The sequence below is a fragment of the Podarcis bocagei genome, assembly GCF_964188305.1.
Source record: "Podarcis bocagei genome assembly, chromosome: 16".
Lineage (NCBI taxonomy): Eukaryota > Metazoa > Chordata > Lepidosauria > Squamata > Lacertidae > Podarcis > Podarcis bocagei.
The window spans coordinates 3,324,962-3,349,357 of NC_138142.1; the positions used below are offsets into that span (position 1 = coordinate 3,324,962).

At 47.5% G+C, this 24,396-nt stretch overlaps 1 protein-coding gene across 19 annotated transcripts in view; it reads left to right on the top strand.

Annotated features, from left to right (window-relative positions):
- Positions 1-24,396, top strand: part of NCOR2 (nuclear receptor corepressor 2) — a 389,949-nt gene that overhangs the window by 177,152 nt on the left and 188,401 nt on the right. For all 19 annotated transcript variants that reach the window (XM_081174437.1, XM_081174422.1, XM_081174418.1 and 16 more), the window contains exons 8-9: positions 5,921-5,973; positions 18,689-18,755. In XM_081174437.1, coding sequence (XP_081030563.1) covers positions 5,921-5,973; positions 18,689-18,755 — 120 coding nt within the window. The remainder of the gene's footprint in view (positions 1-5,920; positions 5,974-18,688; positions 18,756-24,396) is intronic.

A 24,396-nucleotide genomic window follows, 5' to 3' on the forward strand; every position in this document is an offset into this window, starting at 1 on the left:
CATGAAATTTGTTAAATTTAGCCTGCCCAGTGGCTCCAGGAAGCAGCTGGATGTAAATTGCACAGTGAATTGTGGAAAGGGCTCCTTTTGGTCTTTGGCTGCTGCCTTTCATGTCCGGTCGTGACACTCTGGTTGCTGTCTGTGGTTACTAGGCAGCTGTGATGATGCCTTTGGGCTGCAGTACGTAAGCGACTTGCACTGTGGCTTATCACCCTGCCTAGGAATGAAAGCCACCTGGATTGCACCTTCATAAATGGTATGAGGGTGATGGTGGATGTCACTGTGGTCTTTCAGAGTTTTTTAAAAATAAAAAATAGGCTGGTCTCTTTGGAGCAATTAAATCATTTCAAGTAAAAAATCTTTCCCAACCCCCTTCCCCACTGTGGGCCTCCCATCCTTTCAAAATTAAACGCTACTGATGTCTTCTGTGGATTTGCTGGTGGGCCTCCTCTCCCTGACTGCATTCACATCCAGGCGGTGCTCTTTTACCATTTGACAGCCAAGGCTTCCCCCAATTGCACCTCTTGGAGGTGAGGCAAGGAAGAAGGGCTACCCCTATGCTATCCATATAATCAGTTATCAGTAATCAATATATTCAATATATATTCATATATGCTTAACATAATCAAGGCTTACAGTATTTTATAATCCATTTTGAATCAAAGGGAAGCTGTGCCTTAGCTAACTGCAAACTGCTTGGAACAGCAAAGTTAGGAGCCGACCTTTCCCCTACAAACATCCGTGTGCCCTGGACAAGGGGAAGACGTGAATCAGAGATTCTGGTACAAAATCCCCTCAGATACAGGCTAAATTAATCCACAGAACAGGAAGAGCAAAACCACAAAATCTCCAAAACTCCCTGTCCTGTCATAACTAGGGGAGAGGTTAGATAGAGCGTCACTGCAAGCATCGGAAAGCAGAACTTGAACCCTGTGCTTGACCAGTGCTTGACCAGGAGCTGGTAGCGTGACAAGAGCTTGCTGATTGGCTGATTCTCGCTGACACGTGCTTCAGAGGCTGTTTCCTAACTACTCTCAGCTCCCTTAACAAACTACAGTTCCCAGGATTCTTGGGTGGGGGTGGAGCCTTGACTTTTAAAATGGTAAAAGGGTGCTTTCACTCTATAGTGTAGATGTGCCCCATTTTACAGTAGTCCATACAATGACAACTATGGTAACATAGTGTGCTATTAGTTTCTGTTGGTTGGGTCTGTACATAAAGTCAAATACCCCTGTGGCTTTGTAGATTTGGCAGTTCAGGGCTCATGCACAAGCTGCCCACGGCGAGTGGCTGCGAGAGCCGACCGGTGGGCGGGTGAGCAAGCCTCAGTGCCTGTGGGGCTGGATTAAACCGACCAGCGGGCCGGATTTGGCCCGCGGGCCAGACTATGGACATGCTTGAATTAAACATATAAGCTGTCTGGATGCTGACCTAGATACCCACCCGAAATTGACAGCTATATGAAATAAGTTTGAATATAGCTAGGGCAGTAAGGTCTTCAGACCATTGCGTTACAGTTGGTGAATATTTATCCTTCCAGTCTCTCTTAGTTTTAGATGTATTGTTAAATCTATGCTTCTATTCCTACATGCAAGGCATCACTTGATGCTGCAGTCATCCAGTGCTGTAAATGCATGGCCCTAGCACTGAGGAAGCAAACAATGACCCACCTGGAGATGGGAATCAGCTGGCTTCACTCGTAACATTTCCTGCTCAGGTGGCTTCATGAAATGACTCCATGGTTTGCATACAGCGAAATGCTCCCCAAAGTGTGACTGTGATTAATTTCCATAGAACACTTTCTGGGGTCAGTGCACAGACAACCATGTCTGCGATACAGTTCAAAGCGAGGGAGTTCTGAAGGTAAACTGGGAGATGAAGCCTCCACCTGGCTCCATCAAGAGAGACTTATGACCTATGAAACTGCCATGCCTCAATCCTGCATTCCCCAACCCTGAGCTCTCCAGGTGTGACTGGACTATAACTCCCATCAGCTGCACCTAGCATGGCCCAGTGGCCAAGGAGGATGTGCCTCCTTACAGATTAAAAAAAAACACACACAAACATGTTCAGACAGAAAGTCCTTCTCTCTGACTTCCTAGTTTTCTGTTTTGTTTTTTAAATGCATGGGGGTTATTCAAACCATAACCCATCTACCTGTGTGGTGTAGCAGTGCAATCCAGGAGAAGCTGTGCCATTTGGTCTGCCTGGCTTCCACTCGACTCATTTTCAAACTTTCACTCTGAAACTTTGTTTGAGGAAATCCCCTATGCAAGTTGCTTTCTCTAGTTTGTGCTGGCCTCAACTTGCACAGCAGACAGGGAGAATTTGTCGTGCTGACCCTGAAAAAATTGGGACATTCTGCAGCTTCCCAACTCATGACTAGTGTTCAACTCCGAAGGCCCTGGTTGCATTACTCATCTGGAAACAGCCCAAGTATGGCCATAATTTTGATGAATGATTCATAAGCGAAGTGTTAGTCATGTCTGAGGAGGTAGCTGCTTAAGGTGGCCTTGAGGGCACTTTGTTCCTTCTCCTTAAGTGAGAAGGCCCAGAGAAGTCACTGAGCGACAGGATGTTTCCCCAGAAGGGCTTCAGTCTCATTCACACATTGGGTTGGTCTGGGCTTTGTTGTTTTGAAGACGCAAGAATCACATGCCTGCTGCACCTCCCCTAGGGCTGTCTTATTTTGACTTGCAGTGACACTCCAGCAGCAGTTCTGGCGGGTGTTTTAATAGCCAGTATGTTTTGAAGTGGCAGTGCCGGAGATTGAACATGTAGTCTTTAGACATGCAAAATATCTTTCTGGGGGAAGGCAAGGAGGAGACAGCTCTCCCTCCCTCTCACTTTTTAAAAAAACCAACAGAAACAGAGCTTTACTGCACAGGTTGGTGTTCTCCACAGTCTCTGAATTCTGTTGTAGTACATGAAAGGAATAAAGCATTGAGATGTCTGTGTTGAAAATACCACAAGTCTCTCTGTTGGTTTTGCTGCAACAAACTAACATAGCTTCCCACCTGGAAATTAGGGAAATAGATCCTGGGTATGTGTGTGTGCATATTTTTAAAGTTACTGGACTGTATTTATTGACCTTACCGTTTTTTGTGGATTTCCAATGATGTTTTCTTTAAAGCTTTGTTGTTTTCTGTCTGAAAAATTAAACGGATAGAGAGGAGAGAAGTGGGGAGAGTCTTGTAACAGTGGATGGGTGTCAACAAACCCTTCTGCAGTATTGAAACAAAGCAATTAGATAAATTTCCCGAACATCGTCAGGATATGTGGGGGGAGGGAATAGATCCACTATCAAGACTGGATTCAAGGCTCACCCTGAGCAGCTGTTATATCTTGTTCCAGGTGAAAGTGAGTTTTAATTCTTGAATTGCTGCACCATTTGCTTTCTCTAGGGACCCAAATCACAATCCCTTTATGAAATTTGTTGTTGTTGTTTAAAAAATTGTACACTTCAGCCGTATTCTCTGGGTGGTTCAGTTTAAAATCATTAAATATAAATGCAGCAGTTAACATCTGTGTCCAGCTAAGTTCTAATTAGAGTAGACCCACTGAAATTAATGGGCCTGCATTAATTAAATTTGTTAACAAATTAATTAAATGGGTGTACTCTGAGTAGGGGTAGCATTGGATCCAACCCTGTGTATGGCCAAATGTAGTTTCAGGCTAGGCTTTCTGATACATATTTGTCCTGATGCTTAGGTGTTTATTGGTCAAAAGAACATACATAAAGTATATCCCAGCTCAACGAGGCCTTTGGTCCATCATTATAGTTGTTGCTATTATTGTTTATTATTATTTATACTTGTTGGTTGCTTGTTACCCAAAGGTCTCTAAGAGACTTTTAAAAGTCTTTTAAAAACACTATTATAAATTCACTATGCCATAAAAACAAACCTCACAATACCGTGGAAGAGCCATGGCTCAGTTGCGGAGCGTCCACATTGCATGTTGAAGGTCCCAGGTTCATTCTCTGGAATCTCCAGGTGGGGCTGGGAAGGTCCCCTCGCTGCCCAGGCTCCCATCCCAAATTCCGCAGCAGAGGCTCTCATGTGAGAGTAGAGATGTGAAGGCCCTGGAAAGAATTCAATCTCCACTGCCCCAAAATCTCCCTCTGCACCCCCCCCCCAAAAGAAGGAAGATTTGGGGGGGGGGATGCATTGGGGATGGGTGGGATTATGAAATATTTTCTTTTGGAACAGTGAGCAAAATGTTAAGGCCAGGTGTCCAAAATTATTTCTAGAACTATGCAGCAGGGAGACCTTTATGTAAGACTGTGCACAGTATCAGATAATTACAGATCATTACTGAGAGTACAACTCTCAAATGCAAGCGCAAAATGCAATTTCTGCCATTGTCACAAGGGGAGGAAAGTTTCTTCCAGAAAAACCAGGGGTGGGGGTGGGAAGCTTGACAATTTCTTTAAATTTTACATCTCTACGTGGAGAGTAAGAAAGCTTTTCTCAAGACTTGCGCTGGGGCAGGGCAGGCTACAGGTACAGAACGCCAAAGTGAGTTTGAGAACTGCATCAAGGATTTGAGACCATACGAGAGCTGCAAATGTGTCTCGACAAATAGCCGCTCCCCTTCTGCCAGCTATGAAAGGCAAGATGTGGCCTGCTCACTCGCAAGACTCTTTCCTCCTATGGCACTGGAGCACTTGGAGGCATGCACTCCTCCAAATGGGATCCTGGGTCTGCTCCCCGTGGTGGAGGCGACTGAGTCTTTGTCAGCAGGGCAGAGGTCATCCCCCATGGCTCCTCTTCCTCCTCTCGGCTGGTTGACATCTTTGGTCATTGCTAGGGATTCTCACAGCTCCCTGGCTGGTGGCAGAATAGGGAGCCAGCAGGACGGTCTCCCCTTTCGTGCCCTTGAAAGGTGTAGAAGCCCACCCTCCCTCCCGGGCCCCACCCCAGCCCTAAGGCAGCTGGTATTGTGGGGTCACATCACCCTCAGACCCTGAGGAGCTGCTGCCAGTCGATGGATCAATGACCCAACCTAGTATAAGGCAGGTTCCTATGTTCCTGAGCATGCTCTGCTCGGACTGAGTCCTGCTTCTTCCTTCTGGGGGAAACTGCTCTTTAGCGCTCAGTTGGAGCAAATGACAATTCAGGTTTCTCATGAATTGCCGTTTGTTCCATTCAGTTGCTGAAGAGCAGGTTTTGCCTTGGAAAGGAGCAGGGCAAGGGGAAAGCCCCTCAGACCTGTGCCTAGAACGCGTGGGTCAAGCAGAAAACCACTTTGACCTGTGCTTTCTAAGTGTGGATGAGCCCTCTCTGGCAGAAGCTGTCCAGCATCTCAGCTGCATCTTTGTCAACTCTGCTTCCTGAGAGTCTTTTAAAACTGGAAATGCCGAGCGCTGATTGTGTGGAGCCTTCTGCATGCAAAGCTTGTTCTTTGCCACTGAGCTGTGGAGGTTGCTCTGTCCTTTGCAGCCACACTCCCCACATCCCCGGCCCATCCCCTGAGTTCCCATGTGTGCGACGTGAACATTTTCTTCCACCATAAAGTGAGTAATAGCCTGCCCCCTCCCCAGCTTGCTACTCTCTGCTGTGTCGCACATGGGGCTTCAGAGGAGTTACGTTGCAAATTGCTTGTTTCTGAACAAGCTTGCTTTTGAACAGTGTATTCTTGGTTCTGCGGTGACTCAGGCAGGCAGCACCTTGGGGAAGAAAGCAGAAGCAAATGGAGAGGAGAAGCATCTCAGGTGATGGTGGAAGGCTGTGGGTGGGCGGTGGAGCAAGTGGGCCTTTGGCACTGACGTTTGGAGTTGTGAGGACTTAGCGTGCCTTCAGCTCCCTGGGAGCCAAAGCTCATAAGCGGTACAGGGTGCCTTGCTGTCAGCGCTCCATAATTATGATATGCTAGCCCACGCTGTGATTTACACTTCAAATTTCCTTTTCCTTTTCAGCCACTCTACAACCAGCCCTCAGACACAAGGCAATACCATGAGAACATTAAAATGTAAGTACATGGCAATAAAGTCCTCTTCCATCTCTTTCTCTCTACCCCCTCCCCGCCTTCCTTTCAAATGTCTGTGCATTAGTGAGATTAAGGCAGGGGGAGAAAGAGATTCTTTGCCCTTCCTGCCTCAAATCTCTTCCTCCGCAGCTGAGACAGAAAAGCAGGAGGGGACATCGCTCCTGTTTGCCCTTGTGCTGCGTTCCTGCTTTTGAGGCTTGAAGCAGCAAAATGTCCTAAGTGGTTTGTCATTTGGAGTCAGTGGAGAGAAGGAGCAGGGGTGGCTAGAGTGTTGTGGGTAATTGCTGTGGAAGGTGAGGGAGGGAATCCGCTTTTGGAAAACAGGAAGGGGTGTGATGAGAAGGGAATTGGGGGACGTTCGTGTGCCTGTGTTTGGATGGGAGATTTGAAACGACCTGAAGATTCATGGCATTTTTCACCATCCCTGAGCAGTTCAGCAAACAGGATTCTGCACTTGCACAGAGCTCGTTTGGGATGCCTGTAGAGGATCCTGCACTAGCCATGGGAGCAAGGTGGCTTTGGTCAGCACAGCCAGAAGATTGGGACGAGGGGAGTGAGGCCAGGTCCCTTGGTGTTCAAGTCGGAAATTCCAACCTGATCCAGAAGTTATCCTAAAGTGAAGCCTTGCAACTTAAGTCTAGTTTCCTGTCCTTCCCCCAAAGAGACCACAACCGCAGTGTGTCATCTTACAGCAGCTCTTACAGCAGATCAGGTGTGGGTTTTGAGTTGGTGTAGATCGTCAGGCTTCCTCAACCTGGCCACATCTGGATGTTTGGGACTAGAACTCCCATCATGACTGATCTCTGGCCATGCTGTTTGGGGCTGATGAGAGTTGTTGTCCAACGAAGTCCACTGAGTGCCATGCTTTGGAAGACTGAGCCAAACTGTAGCGAAGGGTGTGTGTAAAAGAGAGAGACAGACAGACAGACAGAGAGGAGGGGAGGGAGCTGGGAGCACTGTGCTTTATCTCTGTTGTTCTGGTTCCACCATTACACTAATATTTTGGCTTTCCTGATACATATTTGGTGTTTGAAGCAAAGGAAAGGGTGGCACCTTCCATGTACAGAAGCTGACAGAACTGGCAAGTGACAGGACAATACACTCAGTCGTACTGAGAGCAGCAGGCTAACATAGAGGCCACATGGCAGGCTGCATGCGAGATTCATCTCTGTCTTCCTGCCACTGCCACCCCTCAGCTTCTGCTGCTTGAGTCAGCTGCCTCGCCTTCCTTAACAGTTGTGCTGGCCCTGCTTTGGCTATAATGCTCTCTGGACCTGTTCATTATTGTGGGGACTTTCAATGTTCTCCCTGGTGTTTTGTTATTAGCTTTGGGTTGGGATGGCTGACGGAGTCCCAATATGTGTTTTTGGAAGGTTGGGAGTTGTTGGGCTGGATGCTGACATTTACACAGCAGTGGGCAGAAGGAGGTTGGGCTTCCATGATGGGAGAAGGACAACTGTGAGGGCCTTTCTTCCGCCTCATCTGGGGAGGCCTAGTAGACTTGTTGGCAACCTCCTGCGTTTCTGGGTGCTGCAGGTTAATGTTACGTTACCAATAATAAGATCATAAAATCCAGGAATTGATCCAGAATAAGCAAACCTATTTCTGCCATGCATCACCAGCTGGAGGAGGTGGGAGAGGTCTCCTGTTGTGGACCTACAGATTTCAAATCTCGCTGCAGCCAAGACTGGGGAGGTGGGGTGAAGGAACAAGCCAGCCCCCTGCCAAAGTTCTCTAGTTCCCAGTTTTTGAGTGCTTCCCCTTCAAACAGTGTGTATGTGAGACAGTATTGGAGTTCTTTTGGTGCACCAGATGCCATGCTGCCCAGGAGGCTCCCCTGCCAGAGCTGGCCAGGGTGGTCTTCGGTGTGGCATTGCATTTCTTATATTTATATTCTTCATGTCTTCCATCACAGATCCCAAGGTGGCATATACCATGTACTGACCAGATCCACACCCACTTAGCTTTAGCAGGGTGGCAGCCTCTTATGCCTTCATGCCAGGGGTAGGCAGCCTAAGGTCTGTGGGCTGGATCCGGCCCAATCGCCTTCTCAATCCAGCCCACGGACGGTCCGGGAATCAGCGTGTGTTTACATGAGTAGAATGTGTCCTTTTATTTAAAATGCATCTCTGGGTTATTTGTGGGGCATAGTAATTCATTCATCCCCCCCCCCAAAAAAAAATATAATCCGGCCCACCACATGGTCTGAGGGACGGTGGACCGGCCCACAGCTGAAAAATGTTGCTGACCCCTGCTTCATGCCATATCCTGGGACCCTGAGATACTGGTGCTGAGGCAGTGTGCATGCCCTTTCCCACCCCCCAACCCCAGACCCTGATAGGTGCAGCTCAGGATTTAAAGGCCATTTCTCACAGTCCTTGCATGTTTCCTAGTGGCTCACCTCATTGGATAGCTTAAATACGGTTCTTGTCAGCTGTGGGTGGCTGCCCTGGCATTCAGGAGCGCACTGAGGGGAACATGATGGTAATGTATATCCTCTGTGGTCCCCTCTGGAGGACTGTCCCTTGCCTGCTCAGCCACAGTGCAGCTAGAGGAGGGAGTGTAATGCTATCGCCCTAAGAACAGCCACAGCAGGCTTGTATTGCTGCCCGGAGGCTGTCAGCCCAAGCCAGTGAGTGAGGAGATAAAATCGGAATGGACTGCTGGGTTGGCATTTGTGGCCCTGTGCAGCTGAGACTTGGCACAGCAAACCTGGAGGGCAACAAACACCAGAAGCTGCCTTATATCGAGCCAGCCCACAGGTCTGCCTGGCTCAGTATTTCCATACACTGGTTGGCAGCAGATTTCCACCTGCTGTACCTGGAGTCGTACCTGGAGAAGTTAGGGCTTTCTGCATGGAAAGCAGATACTCTGCCACTGAGCCTAAGGCCATAGTTGGACTGAGAAACAGCATTGCAGACTGCGAGAAGCCCTTGCCAGCCCCCAACCTCCTTTGCCTCTTATCTTTGGCTTCTGCGGTCTCAGTGCCGCACAACTAACAAGGACTAGGAACTTGTCTCTCTGTGTGTTTAACTAAAATGAAAGAAACCATAGGGTTGTATCCAAATACGTTTTACTCAGTGAAGTTAGCCATCTCCACCAGTTTTAATGGGCATACTCTTGTGTATGGCTAATGTTACCCTCGGAAGGTAGCCCACCCGTGATTTAAGTCATGCAATCAATTCTGAGGCTGCCCAGGGAGCCTCTGAGCCCAGAAACTCCTTGTCCTCCTATCTGTTCCCTCTCCTTCCTTCTCCTCTTCTTCCACTGCTACCAAGGTACGCCATTGTTGCATTTTTGTGGGCCTGGAGATGTGATGATGAGTCTCCATTCTGGCATGTCATTCTTAACAATTGGCCCCATAAGGCTGTCCTCTCTTCCTGTGCACAGTGTGCCCTTTTGATCCACGTAACCAATGCCTGGATGTTTAATGTTTCTGCCTTTTAACAGTGCACAGTTAAAATTAATTTCATGCCCCAGTTCATTCCTGCATCTGCAATTTCAGGAGCTTCTAAATCATTGCATTCAGCTCCCTGGGAGACCAAGATGCAGTGTGGCTTAAAGAGCTTCACTGTGACTTTGTACATTAGCTGTGGTGGTAACACAAGAAGCTGCCTTAATGTAAAATCTGGCCTCTAGTGAGTCCAGCCCAGCTTTGACACTGTTTTGACTTTCAGTGCCTCTCCCAGACCTGAGGCAGAGAGAGGCCTTTCCCTTCCTTGTGGCAGAAATTGGGTTCAGGGGAATGCCTGCCTAAACAGGTATGTCTTTGGGAGCTGGCGGAATGCCAACTCTGATGGAGCCTCATCAGTATTGGCATCCTACCAGCTCCTGAAGATTCATCTGTTTAGGCAGGTGGTCCCCTGAGCTGATTTTATTGATCTAGCTGTTCTTTCCAAACTGTTGGGCTTTTTGATTGATAGTTTGATTGTATATTTTAATTAAGCATGGCTATTGTTAATTTTAATTATATCTTCATTTTAGAGTTGTAAACTGCTTTGAAGTCATTTTTGGCATGTAGCCAGGGCAGTGTATAAATTAATAAACAAATAGCATGGGATCTTTGACACAAGGATGGGAAACCCATGGCCCTCCACACATTGTCAGATTCCAGCTCATGTCATCCTGGCTGAGGCTGGTGGAAGTTAATGTCCAGCATCTGAAGAGCCGCCTGGCTTTGTATTGTCCACACGGAGTGGCAGCTTTTCTCCCGCGGGGGCTTCAGGCAGGAGTCTCTCCCAGCCCCACCGGGAGATGCCAGTAGGGTTTGATCCTGGGACCTTCTGCTTCCAAGGCAGGTGCTGCAATCCCACTGCTGCCAACCCCTCCTTGGGCTACAGCTTCAAATGCCTTTAGCCTGGAGTGACCCTAATGAATCTGCACCGGTAAGAGCTGGGCTATAAAAGGATTGCATTTCTACTGTTTTCAATTATTAAAATCTTGCTTTTGGAGGCTCTCTCCTTCTTTGACCTTTTTGCCTTCTCTTCTCTGTAATACGCTCTGCTTCGTGCTGAAGGTATGCAGCAAGTTGCCAAGGTGGCCACATACTACACATACTAGTATAGTCTTCTTGGGTGCTTGATTCCCTTTCCCCTTTTAAACACAGCTGGCAACCCCCTCAATTAAAAATTCTCCCCACGTCCCTTTTCTGCTCCCTAGCATTCAGAGTTTCTCTTGTGAGCTTGCAAGAAAGTGTTTGGATGAATTATTTAAATGCTTGAGAAGCATGTTGCTGGCCTTGGTGGTTTCCTTCTCCCTCAACCCCTGACTCCCAAATACTATGTACCATTCCCTCTCCCCTGCCCCACCTCAACCCAAGTGGATGAGGTACCAAGAACTGTGGCGAGCAAAGTATGAGTAGGAATATAGGAAGCTGTTTTACAACAGGTCCTTCTACCTCTCCCTCTAGCTGAGGGGTAGTCAACCCGGTGCTTTCCAGATTTTCCTGAACTGCATCTCCCATAATCCCTGGCATAGGGACATAGGAAGCTGCCTCGTATGCAGTCCAATTCTTGGTCCACCTAGCTCAGTGTTGTCTACACTGATTGGCAGTAGCTCTCCAGGGATTGAGAGAGGAGGCATGCCCAACTCTAGCTGGAGATACCAGGGATTGAACCTGGCACCTTCTGCTCGCAAAGCAGGTTCTCTTCCACAGAGCCACACCCTTTCCGCATATTCTATGAGACCAACACAAAGGGCTGGACCATTGGCCAGGCTGGCTGGGGCTGGTGGGAATTGGGAGCCCAGTAGTATCTGGGGGGAGCCAGTTTGGCTTTGTGATCCTTCTTTAAACCAGAGATGCCAGGGTTGAACCGGAGACCTTCTGCATGCAATATGCAAACTCCTGCCACTGAGTTACAGAGCACCTCTGACGCACATGTTGGTGACTTGTGGAAGGCGGTTGTTAGTTCACCACACCTCAGCCACTGTGATGACTCAGCGTCTTCAGAGATTTCCTGCTCCAGCACAACAGCTTCTTCCAGAGTCCCAGTTAGAGGAAAACTCCTCTGCCACACAGCTAAAAGTAACAAAGTGTTTATGGTCTCCAGACACAAGACAAAGCTGAACACTGCTATCTACTATATACAGATCTTCTGGTCTCTGTAGTAAAGATACAGAGGTACAGAGAGATCCGCTAACACTGTCACCATGCTAGCTAACGCTGCTCTGTAAAACTCACAGCCTCTTCCCCGGACTCTCACAGATTCAGAGTCAGACCCTGACAGCAAACAGGGCAACATCAGGATTTGCATCAAGACCCCCATGCATACAAGAACATAATGAAGGCAATGCCCTAGAGACCATTATACCTATCTCTGCATTCTTGAACCAAAGGGAAGGTGAATGACTTAGCAAGTCGTACACTCAAACTTCGCTCTGTAACCCAGTGTAACTCAGAACGTCCAGCAGCTTGGGGGATGTGCTAACTCAAGACATGGACCAAGCACCCATGGATCACATTACACCACCAACACACATATAAACCTTTGAACTGAGAATTAAGCTTCTTCTCTGAAATGCAGACCAAATGAAATTACCCTCTGTTCCTGTTTACTGGGGTTGCCTCATTCCATCCAAACCCGCCAGCGCGAATCTCTTCCTAGACTGGAAGGGCAAAGGCAAGAGGGTTGCTCCTCCTCAGCTCCCGGGCATCTCCTTCTGTTTTATTTCTGCCATCTGAACCGCCGGCCCTACTTGGTCCCCTTCTTTCCGTTCCCCTTTGCCAAGCTCTCTGCTGATGTTGATCCCGGCTTTTGGATGAGTCAAAAGGCTTCCTGTGTAATGTAATACCTGCGATAAAAGTTTGTGACCACCTAACAGACATGCTTTTGTCTCTCTCTTGGCTCCAGCTTCGTCTCAGGAAAGCTGGCCTCTCTTATATCTCCGCTGCCTTTATCTCTCTCCTTTCCCCCGCCAGCCACTCCCTGGCTTTGGGGTTTTTAATCTACGTGCAGCATACGTTTACACAATATACTGAAGCTGTTAACCCCCCTGGAGGCTGGCCAGAGATATTCAGGTGGCTGTGGGCCAGGGAATACAAAACACCAAACTTCTTTCACAGACTTCTTTTCCAAAGAGCTTGGAACTGTGCCCGATGAGAGCGTTAAGGTGGAATTGTTCTCTTTGCCCAGTGGCTTTTAAGCAGAGGGAATAAACTTTGCTTATGCTGGCTATTGACGCTACAGACGTTTCACGTAGAAGCTAGTACTCCTCAGGAAGGCAAGTAGGTGGACCTGCAACCCTACAAATATTGTTGGAAGGCTGCAGGATCCCTGTCTCTGGTGTAAGGCACTCCAAGGTTTGAACCAGGAGCTAACCCAGAATTGTGCTTGCCCAGGACCCTCTTTTTAGGCTGTGAAGGGCATCTGGGTGTTTAGTCGTGGGCAAGCAGCATGTCCAGCCCAAGTACAAGTAGGAAGAGCCTGCTCATGCTGCGTTGGCCAAAGCTAGTCCCCTTGCCCCACTGCTAATAAACCTAATTTCCCTTGTTTTGCTCTCAGTCGCCAATTCCTTCCTCTTCATATATTGCCTTTTGAATTTTAGATTGTAAGTGTCTTGATGCAGAGACCTCCCCTGTTACATTTTTGGAAATGGTACTAAATGAACTTCTAATTTTTTAAAAAATGAAAGTCAGCTCTGAACCCTGCAGCTATCTTTTCATGCAGACAGCTTCCCACGGCAAAAGGGACAGCTGACATTTAAAAAAGCAAAAAAACAACAACCCTGCTACTTTTTATATGTAAGTATCCCTCAAGGTCTGGGGTATTTTTTTACAATTTATTTTTAATAAAGAAGAGCCCGTTAGAGCCAAAAATGTAACCTCTGCATTGCTTACGAAGGTGAGCTTCTGTGTGCTTAGCTTGAACCCCCCCTCTAGGACTCCCCAGCACTTCTGCCATCTCTGATTTTACTTCCCTTTTAATCGATGTAAACAGTTAGAAGATCGTTGCTGGGGAGGTGATGGCGTGTTGCAGTTCTGACCTTTCTAAAGTGCTGTTTGCAGTCGCTGAGCGCCTCTCCCACTGGTGTGTGTCAGTTCTTTACCTTCTGCCGGCTGCGCTGCAGAAATTCTGCAGCCTCGCTTGCTTGCTATGCCTCCAGGGACCGCGACATGTGCTTCCTCCGATACATGGCCCGAATTAACCTTCTCGCAAACGGTTTCTAAGTAACGGCAGTGGCACATAGCGAGGACTGGCTGCGAAGCACACCAATGCTCACAGGAGCCTTTTGAAGCGGAGTGGGATCCGCAGAGTGCCCCCTCCCTCGCACAAGGCGTGGTGGGGTGCAGAAGGTAAGGAAACCAAGACAGCCCAGCCCCTTTGTAAACGCTTTGCAGCTTTCGAAACTCTTTGCTGCCTTTGCAAATGCACAGAGCCAGCTCAGCCTCGCTCACTCCTCCATACTAACCTCCTTGGGGGTCCAGCAAAACTGAATAATTGAGGCAGGTATTGTAAAGCATCTCTGTTCTCTCAGGCCCTTTTGATGTGCTTGGAGTCTCTGTGTTACAGCTTCCTGGTCTCCTGCATTGCTCTCGGATTGGGCCAGCAGTTCCCAAGGCTTTTGAAAAAGATTGTTATTGACTTATTTCAGCTGTCTTGCCCAGAAGGGAGAAGGTGAGGCTGCTGGGATGGTCTTCTACTCCCTCTCCTGCTTCTTTCTCTCTCGCCCCCCCCCCCCACTTTTGGAGCTGCTCCCTTGTGCACCAGAAACCCTTCTCCTTAACCTCAGGGGTTGATTTATGGTGTGGTACCTTTAGCACATGTGGGAAGGCCCTTCACAGATGACTTAATGAGGGCAGGACAGGAGGAGCTCACCTTTGCTGTTGCCTCATTGCACCGAGTGCTTAATTGGATTGTTGCTTTGTGGTTTTTGCACAATTCCAATGGGGTTTTCTTATTCATCTTATGTATTACTACATTTATATCCCACCTTTTTGCCAAGGTGCTCAAAGGGGTGTACTTGACTTTCTCCTTCATTTTATCCTCACCACAAGCGTGTGAGGTGGGTCTGGCCGAGAAACAGTGACCGGACCAAAGTCACTCAGTGAGTGTCACAGCTGAGTGGGGATTTGAACCCTGGCATTCAAGGACTGAGTCTGACACTCTAACCACTAGGCCACACACCTAGTGATGAAAACAAGATGGGAATAGGATCTGCTGAGCAATTAACTTTCACAAAAATATGCAACCACAATGGTATAGGGCAGGGGTCTGCAACCTTTAAGACAAAAAGAGCCACTTGGACCCGTTTCCGAAGAAAAAACAACAATTGGGAGCCGCAAAACCATTGCAACATTTAAAACAAATATATCTCCGGAGCCACGATCTGACAGCGGGCGGGAAGGTGACGTCGGGACGGTGCGTGACTAACGCACGCACCGCCCCCATGCGATGTCACAGCCAGTACAGCGCCCGCCACAGTGAGGAGTGTCGGGGCGCACAATGCGCCTCCTCCCCTCGCTAGTATTCGCCCCGGAGCCGCAGCAAAGATGTAAAAGAGCCACATGCGGCTCCGGAGCAGCGAGTTGCAGACTGCTGGTATAGGATGTTAAACTGGGTTGGCTCTCCATGAACACCTATTATTAGGATAAACACCCCTTAAACAAATAAGTTGTCATTTAATTTGATGTTTATTAGTTGCCTCATAATGAATTCTTATTTATTTATTGCATTTTGTACTACACTTTTTCAAAGTAGTTTCCCAACCATTTTGTACTCACAACAACCCTGTGAGATATGTTTAGTTGAGAGGTGGCGACTGGAAAAAGTCACTTGATGAGCTTTCTGGCTGAGTTGAGGCTCCCCACTCCTGGTTAGCTAAATTTGGCAGGTGGGAGAGGTCACCCATCTGTCAGTCACCTGACATTGGGTATGCTGTGCTTTGAAGCCCCATTTGTTGGGACTTCAAAGCACAGGGTGGGAAAATTGGAGATTTAAAGGAGCAGTGCAGGTCTATTTGAAAGATTTTGGGAAGCTGCTTTGTGGTGTTCCATTAAACTCATGATTCTCATAAGTTTAAAGGAGCAGTGAGAAGCTGCTTCAAAGAGCAATGCTGGGAGAGGGAAGTGGGAGTGTGCCTTGCTCCTGCAGAGCAACAATGGGGAAATTAAGCTCCTGGTTGTTCCTTTGAAGTGTTGCTCTTATCTGCCCCATATATGGCAGCAAGTGTAGAATGGGTGAGCATGACTTCGACCAAAATGACCTCACAGGCGAAATGGGGAGGCCCTAGCAGGCCGCCTTTGACCCTGACTTGAGATCCTCCAGCCTTGTGCTGCACCATTTTGGTTCTACACTTAGTATATACGTAGCACTTTCTCAAAGTGCTTTATAAAGATAGCGTCTGCTCTTCTTATGAGAGCCCTGCAGAATAGGGTGTTGTTATTATTCTCATGTGTTTGGGGGCGGGTGTAGCTGAAATTTAATGGTTTTTCTAACTCACTGAGTAAGTTGCTATCTGGGCTGAGACTCGAACCTGGGACATTCAGTTTATCTCCCCAAACCACTGCATGATACCAAGAACTAAGCCTGGGGTCCAGAGGCTGGTTGCCCAGACCTAAAGATGTGCCATTTATTTCATGTTTGTTGTTCCTACTGGTTTTGTTTTATTTTTATTTAATAAATTTGTGTGCCACTCTTCATCTGAAGATCTCAGGGGGGTTCGCAGCATAGCAATGTAATATAAAAACACAAACAAAATACATAATAAAAACAAGAAGAAAAACAAACCATTAACACCCCCTCCCCCCCACCCCCTCCCACAAGCACATTTAAAAGGCCATAGGTTGTTGACTAGCCCAAGGCCTGGTTGAAGAGGAGTGTTTTCACCTAGCGCCTAGAGAGATGTGATGAAGGTGCCAGTTGAGCCTCCTGGGGGAGAACATTCCAATGTGGGTGTGCCATCACAGAAAAGGCCCGTCCTCATGTTGTCACCCTCTGGACCTCTCGTGGAGGAGGCACACCTAGAAGAGTATCATATGTTGATCTCAGGTCCCGGTCAGTTCATATAGGAAGAGGTGGACCTTGAGTTAGTGCGGTCCTGAGCTACTTAAGACTTTAAAGGTCTTTGAGTTGGGCCCAGAAACTAACGGGCAGCCAGTGCAGCCAGACCAGCATCGGTGTAATACGCTCAAACCATCTTACCACAGTGAGGCACACCTGGCTACCAAATTCTACACCAGCTGAAGTTTCTAAACCATCTTCAGAGGTGTTACTGTTGTTGTTACTAGCAATTAAATTTTTATTCTGGCCTTCCTACTGAAGGAACCCAGGGCAACAAGCACAAAGTTTATAGGGGCGGGCTTGTGGGCGTTGCCGTACTGCTGTTGTTTAGCATTCATTGACTCACAGTTGTTGCCCCCCCCCAAAAAAAAGCTTGTTTGTTGCTCCCACCATGAGACCTAGAAACATGCATGTAAAATAAATCAAGCTGGAGCATTGTGGTACTTAATTAAATTGCAGAGGCAGGTGCTGTTCCAAACAGCAGCGGAGAGGTGATGTTCTGTTGTTGTTTTTAAGCATACCAGATCAAAACGGAACAGACTGATTTGTAATGGAATTGTTTAATGGTGGACCTGCTTCTTCTCTTGCCCTTCTTGCTGGCTGTAATTGGGTTAACCACGGAGGGCTCTCCCTCTGCTGTTGCTTTTTGCTTATGGGGTAGAGGGTTTTTGATTCAGAGGGTCAGCTCCTGTTTTCCAGTTGAAAGGAGGAAGCTGCTACCCTGCCAAGCAATACCTTGGAAATTGTGTCCTATTTTTACATCAAAGCCTTTGCAGCCAAACTGGAGAAAATGGGGCTCAATATGGCCATTGTTTGGGAACCTGGTGTTAGCTTGTCACCTCATGTAGCTGGTTAAAAAAGGCCACTTCCACAAAGTAATGTATGTACCTGTCCTGGCTAATCGTTTGAGTCTACCAGGGCACAAAGGGAGGCTTGGAGTGGGCTCGGCTTTGGTGAGAGTCACACAGCTGTGGCAACAGATAGCAAACTTAGGAAAGGTAGATTTTGATCGGATGGTCTCCGGCCCGCAACTGAAAAGTCATATGCCCCAGGTTGGCCTGATGATTTTCAGAGCTCAGTCAATTAAGCAAGGAATCTAAAGGGCTATTGCAGCACGCAACTTTGCTCGCTTGCACGGTCATCTGCTTCGAGGCACCAGCTGATTCTTGGGTGGCACCAACTGATTCCTGGGTGGCATTGAAGGCAAAGGGGTTGCCCTGACTTCAGCACAAAGAGATTTAGATTTATGTGAGGATTGACCAGGCAAAATGTTGGTCACATGCAAATATCTGCAGCTTGTCTTCACTTTAAATATGTGCTTGTTTTATACCAGTTCAGCTGTCTTAGCTTCCCCTAAAGATTTCTGGTAATGGTAGTTTGCTGAGAGTGTTGTTAGAGAATCCTAATTTTGATCTCCTGAAAATGCTACTATTCCCATGATTCTATGAATGACAGTTTATCTAAGTTATTATATAAAAGTAATATATAGCAGTTGTTTGTTATACTGTGTAAGAATTATATTCATCAATTTAAAATGTGAATATATTTTGTGTTTTATAGGTTCTATGCACTGAATTTTATGTGTGTGTATAATATATCAATAATTATTGTAGTAATGCAAGTTTGTGGTGTAGAGGTACACAGCAGTTCCTTCAAAACCATAGTGTAGATGTAGACTTCTGTTGTAGCTGCTCAATGAAGTTACTGCAAAAAGAACTTCATTCAAATAGCCTTTTGTACTCTGTTGGGTTCAGTTATCCATCAACATGTTGTAAACTGCCCTGAGATCTACGGATGAAGGGTGGTATACAAATTTAATAAATAATAAAAATAATAACACTGAAGTTGTGCTGGGAAATTTTCTTCAGGTTGTCTGTAATTCCAAAGGACTTGTGTTTTTTCACACCTTTGTGTGAACCGTCTATATAAGCAATTTGCATGTGACAGGTGCCTGTAGGTGCTCAGTTAAACTTCTGCAGCTGTTTAAAACGTGGACCAGAGAAAATGCTGCTGGAACCTTCTCTGCATGGTTTGGAAGCATGTATGTGCCTCTTGAGGATCATGCCATGGAGAAAACTCAGTGTGAACAATTACCTTGCAGACTGATGCTAGAACTGTGTGTGTGCGAGAGAGAGATGGAGAGGGAGAAGGAGAGAGAGGCACTTTAACAGAATCTTACCTTTTCTTCTCCTTCGCAGAAACCAGGCAATGCGGAAGAAGTTGATCTTATACTTCAAGAGGAGAAATCATGCTCGCAAGCAGTGGGTAAGTGATGCCCCATTGGCTTCTGTGGGACTCCTTTAAAAAACAAACACCCAGGATGGAGTTACATAGTCTATTGGCAACTCATGTATGCAGATCCTGGAGGATGCAGCTTCACCCCCACTGTGGCACTGAGATGTGTTGATCTGCAGGGGAGAAGAATGCTTAGGAAAGAAAAGTTGATCGCTGGGGAAGGAAGTCTGATGCAGAGCAGGTCAGAGGAAGTAGATGGAGAGGACAAGGGGAAATGGACAGGTAGAGAAAGCAGGGGGAGGGGAGTTTTGCTTTTTTGAAATAACCAGACTGTATTTAAATTAAGTGTTTAAAGAAGGGGCATAGCTAAAACTGGAAGGAGTTGGTGCTATAAATGAGCACTCCTAGTGGGAGAATAAAGTGGGGCCATTAGGTCAACAATCCATGCAAATGACCCCCCCCCATTTTCTGTTTACACTGCTAGTTTGTGGGAAGGCACCCTCCTTGGCGAGCTACCCAGAACCGTGTTCGTGTTCTGGATTCAGCGCCCCCTTGAGGAACCGAAGGGAATCCATGCAATAACAGCCTGTGTGATTGGCAGGCAACATGATGTCCTTGGATTGGTCATCCCTGGGTTAAACTGCAGGGGGGGTTGCCTGGTCAGCTGAGTAGGACCCTTTGCCGCCTGTGCTTAAGGCCCCAGCTGCCACCTGTTTAGAGTTCCTTCGGCTTTCAGTTTCTCCGAACCCTTCAAGCCATCGGTGGCTCCTGGCCACAAGAGGTATGCTCTGCCTCCACTGTTGCACTGTGCCTCTGAATGCCAGTTCCCGGGAGTCACAAGAGGAGAAAGCACTCTTGTACTGAGGTTCTCCTTGCAGGCTTCCTATAGGCATCTGCTTGGCCATTGTAAGAATTGGATGCTGGGCTGGGTGAGCTTCTAACCTGATGCAGTAGGACTCTTCTTGTGCTCTTAAGCCTAGATCTGGGTACAGCTTCTGAAGAGTCTGGCCAGGTCCTTGCAGCCTTTTACTCAGAGATCCTAGCAGTACTGACTGACTCATGCCAGTATCTTAAATGTTTTGACAAGATGCATAACTGGGGTCTGTTCCACTTTCTGCCGCTACTTCTAAAGCTCTTTGGAAGTTATTTTGAAATCATCATTCTAAAGGGATTACAGTTCGGAGCTTAACTAGTTAGCAGAGGAGATGCTGTTTGGCTGGAACACTTGTTTTGTCAGATGGATGCTTGGTGTTTCAAGGTACTGAGCTAAACAGAAGCTAAAGTGACTGAATCCTCAGCCGGATTAATTGGGAGCTCGAACTTGAGTCTCTTTATATTTCTCTTCCTGGCTGGGCATCAAGCACAGCTGAAGCAGAGCAGCACTTTGTTCTTGGCTGGATCTAGACCTGTTTCAAGAAGCCACTAAGCTGTTGCTAAAATGAAAGGGTTGACTTTGTTTTGCAAAGAAACCACCCCTCTTTCAAATACAGGCACTTTATCACTAGGGCTATGAAGCAGAGAAATGACCAAGTGCTGCTTGTTTCATTTTGGGCAGGCCAAACTTTCCTACCTGGGCATTTGGGGCTATAGTGACTAACCCTGCCCAGTGCTGCTCTGTGAGTTGCTGTCAATCTGGTCTTTGTTTCTTTATGGCAGGCAGAGACCCTCCCAGGTGTTACTAGACTCCCAGCTCCCATCAGCTCCTGCTAACGTGCGCAGTGGTCAGGGATGATGGGAGTTTTGAGACTGTTTTGACCTCCGTGTGGTTACACAGACAGCATACAAGTTGTGCCTTTGGCAAGGTATCCTCTGGTGAACTTCACAATGGAGTTTGCCCTGTGGGTCAGATTTTCCATAATATCCCCATGAGTGGACCCATACCTCTTCCCAATCTGCCACCTGCAGAGGTTTATCCACACCTTGCATAATAGGAACTCTGGCCAAAGGAGTATAAGAAGTTAGGGGGAGCCTGCTGGATCAGGCCAGTGGCCCATCTAGCCTTCCATACAGTGAACCAGATGCCTATTTGAAGCCCGCAAGCAAGACCTGAGTGCAGCGGTGCTCTCCTGCAGTTTCCGGCAATTGGCATTCAAAGCACATTGATGTTGGCCATGGAAAAGGAGCAGGAAAAGATGTGAGTGACAAGAAGCACCTAAGGAGAAAATGCCAATCTGCGTGCCCAGGCCATTGAGTGCTTGCCACGTGGAAAGCTGTTTCATTTATTTGGCACAGACAGTAGAAATTGTGAAGGGAACAGTGGTGTCTCAGGAATGTAAGGCTTGAGCCACTCAAGGTTAAAAAGCAGGCACCTCTATGGAAACTGTGAGGGGAAGAATGGTCTCTCAGGAACACTGGCCTCAAACCATCCATGATAAAGGTGAGGGGAATCAACCTGGAAACTTCCAGGCAGTCCTTAAGGGTGGGCCTGTGCAGTGAAGACTGCAGTACAGAGACTCAAGCTTGACAGGAAATGGCTGTGGCCTTCTCGTCAGATGGATTTCACATGCTTTTCTTCACCGTTAGAGAGCTTCAGCCATGCATTTGCGGTAGACCAGAGTAATTCCAGGAGGCCTAAGAGGATTACTGCAGGGACTCTCTGAACATTCTTGGTTCCTCCTTCCCCCCCCTTCAGTCTTTTTGGGGCGGCAGTGGGGGGGGGGCATGGAAGCCTGCCAGTTCATGCGGTTTTTAATGCGTGCCTTCCTCTTGGGTTCTGGACAATCGGCTCAGCCCCCCCCCCCAATGCCTCTTGCCAACTGAGTCATACTCCTGTTCACGTTTGTGTGTGTGTAAAGGGGTGTGTGTGAAAGTTCCTGCTCTCATTCTATCTACTTAAGGAACTGTATTGTACAGCATTTTTGCAGACCTGTCATCGAGAAATGACAAGCATTTCTATGTACTTCATTATTTATATGTTGTTCCTGTTTTGTTTTGGGACGCAGGTGGCGCTGTGGGTTAAACCACAGAGCCTAGGACTTGCCAATCAGAAGGTCAGCGGTTCAAATCCCCGCGATGGGGTGAGCTCCCGTTGCTCGGTCCCTGCTCCTGCCAACCTAGCAGTTAAAGCACGTCAAAGTAGATAAGTAGATAAATAGGTACCGCTCTGGCGGGAAGGTAAACGGTGTTTCCATGCGCTGCTCTGGTTTGCCAGAAGCGGCTTAGTCATGCTGGCCACATGACCCGGAAGCTGTACGCCAGCTCCCTCGGCCAATAAAGCAAGATGAGCGCCGCAACCCCAGAGTCGGTCACGACTGGACCTAACAGTCAGGGGTCCCTTTAAAAAGGTAAAGGTAAAGGTACCCCTGCCCGTACGGGCCAGTCGTGACCGACTCTGGGGTTGCACGCCCATCTCGCTTAAGAGGCCGGGGGCCAGCGCTGTCCGGAGACACTTCCAGGTCACGTGGCCAGCGTGACAAAGCTGCTCTGGCGAGCCGGCACCAGCGCAGCACACGGAAACGCCGTTTACCTTCCTGCTATAAAGCGGTACCTATTTATCTACTTGCACTTAGGGGTGCTTTCGAACTGCTAGGTGGGCAGGAGCTGGGACCGAAAGACAGGAGCTCACCCCGCCGCAGGGATTCGAACCGCCAACCATGCGATCGGCAAGTCCTAGGCACTGAGGTTTTACCCACAGCGCCACCCGCGTCCCCAGGTGTCCCTTTGTTGTTGTTTAGTCGTTTAGTCGTGTCCGACTCTTCGTGATCCCATGGACCAGAGCACACCAGGCACTTCTGTCCTTCACTGCCTCCCGCAGTTTGATCAAACTCATGCTGGTAGCTTCAAGAACACCATCCAACCATCTCATCCTCTGTCGTCCCCTTCTCCTTGTGCCCTCCATTTCCCCCAACATCAGGGTTTTTTCCAGGGAGTCTTCTCTTCTCAGTAGGTGGCCAAAGTATTGGAGCCTCAGCTTCACGATCTGTCCTTCCAGTGAGCACTCAGGGCTGATTTCCTTCAGAATGGAGAGGTTTGATCTTCCTGCAGTCCATGGGACTCTCAAGAGTCTCCTCCAGCACCAGAATTCAAAAGCATCAATTCTTTGGCGATCAGCCTTCTTTATGGTCCAGCTCTCACTTCCATACATCACTACTGGGAAAACCATAGCTTTTACTAGCCTCCAGAAGATCAAAAGAGACTACGAGGCTCTCGGCAGGAAATTGAAGCAACTAAATGCACAAATTGTCATCTCGTCTGTCCTCCCAGTTGAACGACGTGGCCCAGGGAGAGAGGGGAAAATAGTGGAAGTGAACAGCTGGCTTCGCAAATGGTGTAAACAGGAACGGTTTGGATTCTTAGATCACGGACTGCAGTTTCTTGAAGATGGACTTCTGGCAAGTGATGGGCTGCACCTCACAACGGTTGGGAGGAATGTTTTTGCCAAAAATCTCAGAAACCTCATCAGGAGGGCTTTAAACTGACTAATGTGGGGGAGGGAGACAGTGCTCCTGAAGGTAGGAGTCTATCAATTAATGAAGATGATCATCCAAATGTCATAGACCAAATGGAGCAAACAGCACGCGGACCTAGTGGTGGGAGGAAAAAATCCTTAAATAAGAGACACGGGGGAATGATTAATGGACTTCAATGTCTGTACACTAATGCGCAAAGCATGGGAAATAAACAAGATGAGCTTGAGCTCTTGGTACAGCAAACTAAATATGACATAATAGGCATCACTGAAACCTGGTGGGATAAGTCCCACGATTGGAATGTAATAATGGGGGGATACAATCTATTTCAGAGAAACAGACCAGACAAGAAAGGAGGAGGAGTGGCATTATATGTCAGGGATGTGTATACCTGTGAAGAGATCCAAGATTTAGAACCTCAAAGCCAATGTGAGAGCATTTGGGTCAAAATTAAGGGAGAGAAGAATAACAGAGACCTCATTGTGGGAGTTTACTATAGATCCCCAAGCCAAACGGAGGACATAGATGATGCCTTCCTGGAACAGATGGCCAAGCATGCAAAAGGAAGGGAGATAGTAGTAATGGGGGACTTCAATTACCCGGATATTTGTTGGACGTCAAACTCAGCCAAGAGCATAAGGTCAAACAGATTCCTCACTGGCCTTGCAGACAACTTCATTGTCCAGAAAGTGGGAGAAGCAACAAGAGGAACAGCCATTTTAGATCTGGTCCTAACCAATGTTGATGACCTGGTTAGTGGGGTAGAAGTGGAAGGATCATTAGGCGCGAGTGATCATGCTCTTCTGAAGTTTACTATACAGCGGAAAGGAGCAGCCAAGCATACTAGGACTCAATTTCTTGACTTTAAGAAAGCCGACTTCATAAAACTTAGGGAAGTGCTGGGTGAGATCCCATGGACAGCAATACTAAAAGGAAAGGGAGTTCATGATGGCTGGGAGTTTGTTAAGAGGGAGATAGTAAAAGCACAACGTCAGGCAATACCAATGAGACGGAAACATGGAAGGTGCCTAAAGAAGCCAGGGTGGCTATCTAAAGAACTTTTAACTGAATTAAGATTAAAAAAGGATGTGTACAAAAAATGGAAAAGGGGGGAAACCACCAAAGAGGAATTCAAACAAATAGCCAGAACGTGTAGACACAAAGTCAGAAAAGCTAAAGCACAGAATGAACTCAGGCTTGCTAGAGAGGTTAAAAGCAACAAAAAAGGCTTTTATGGGTATGTTCATAGCAAAAGGAAGAAC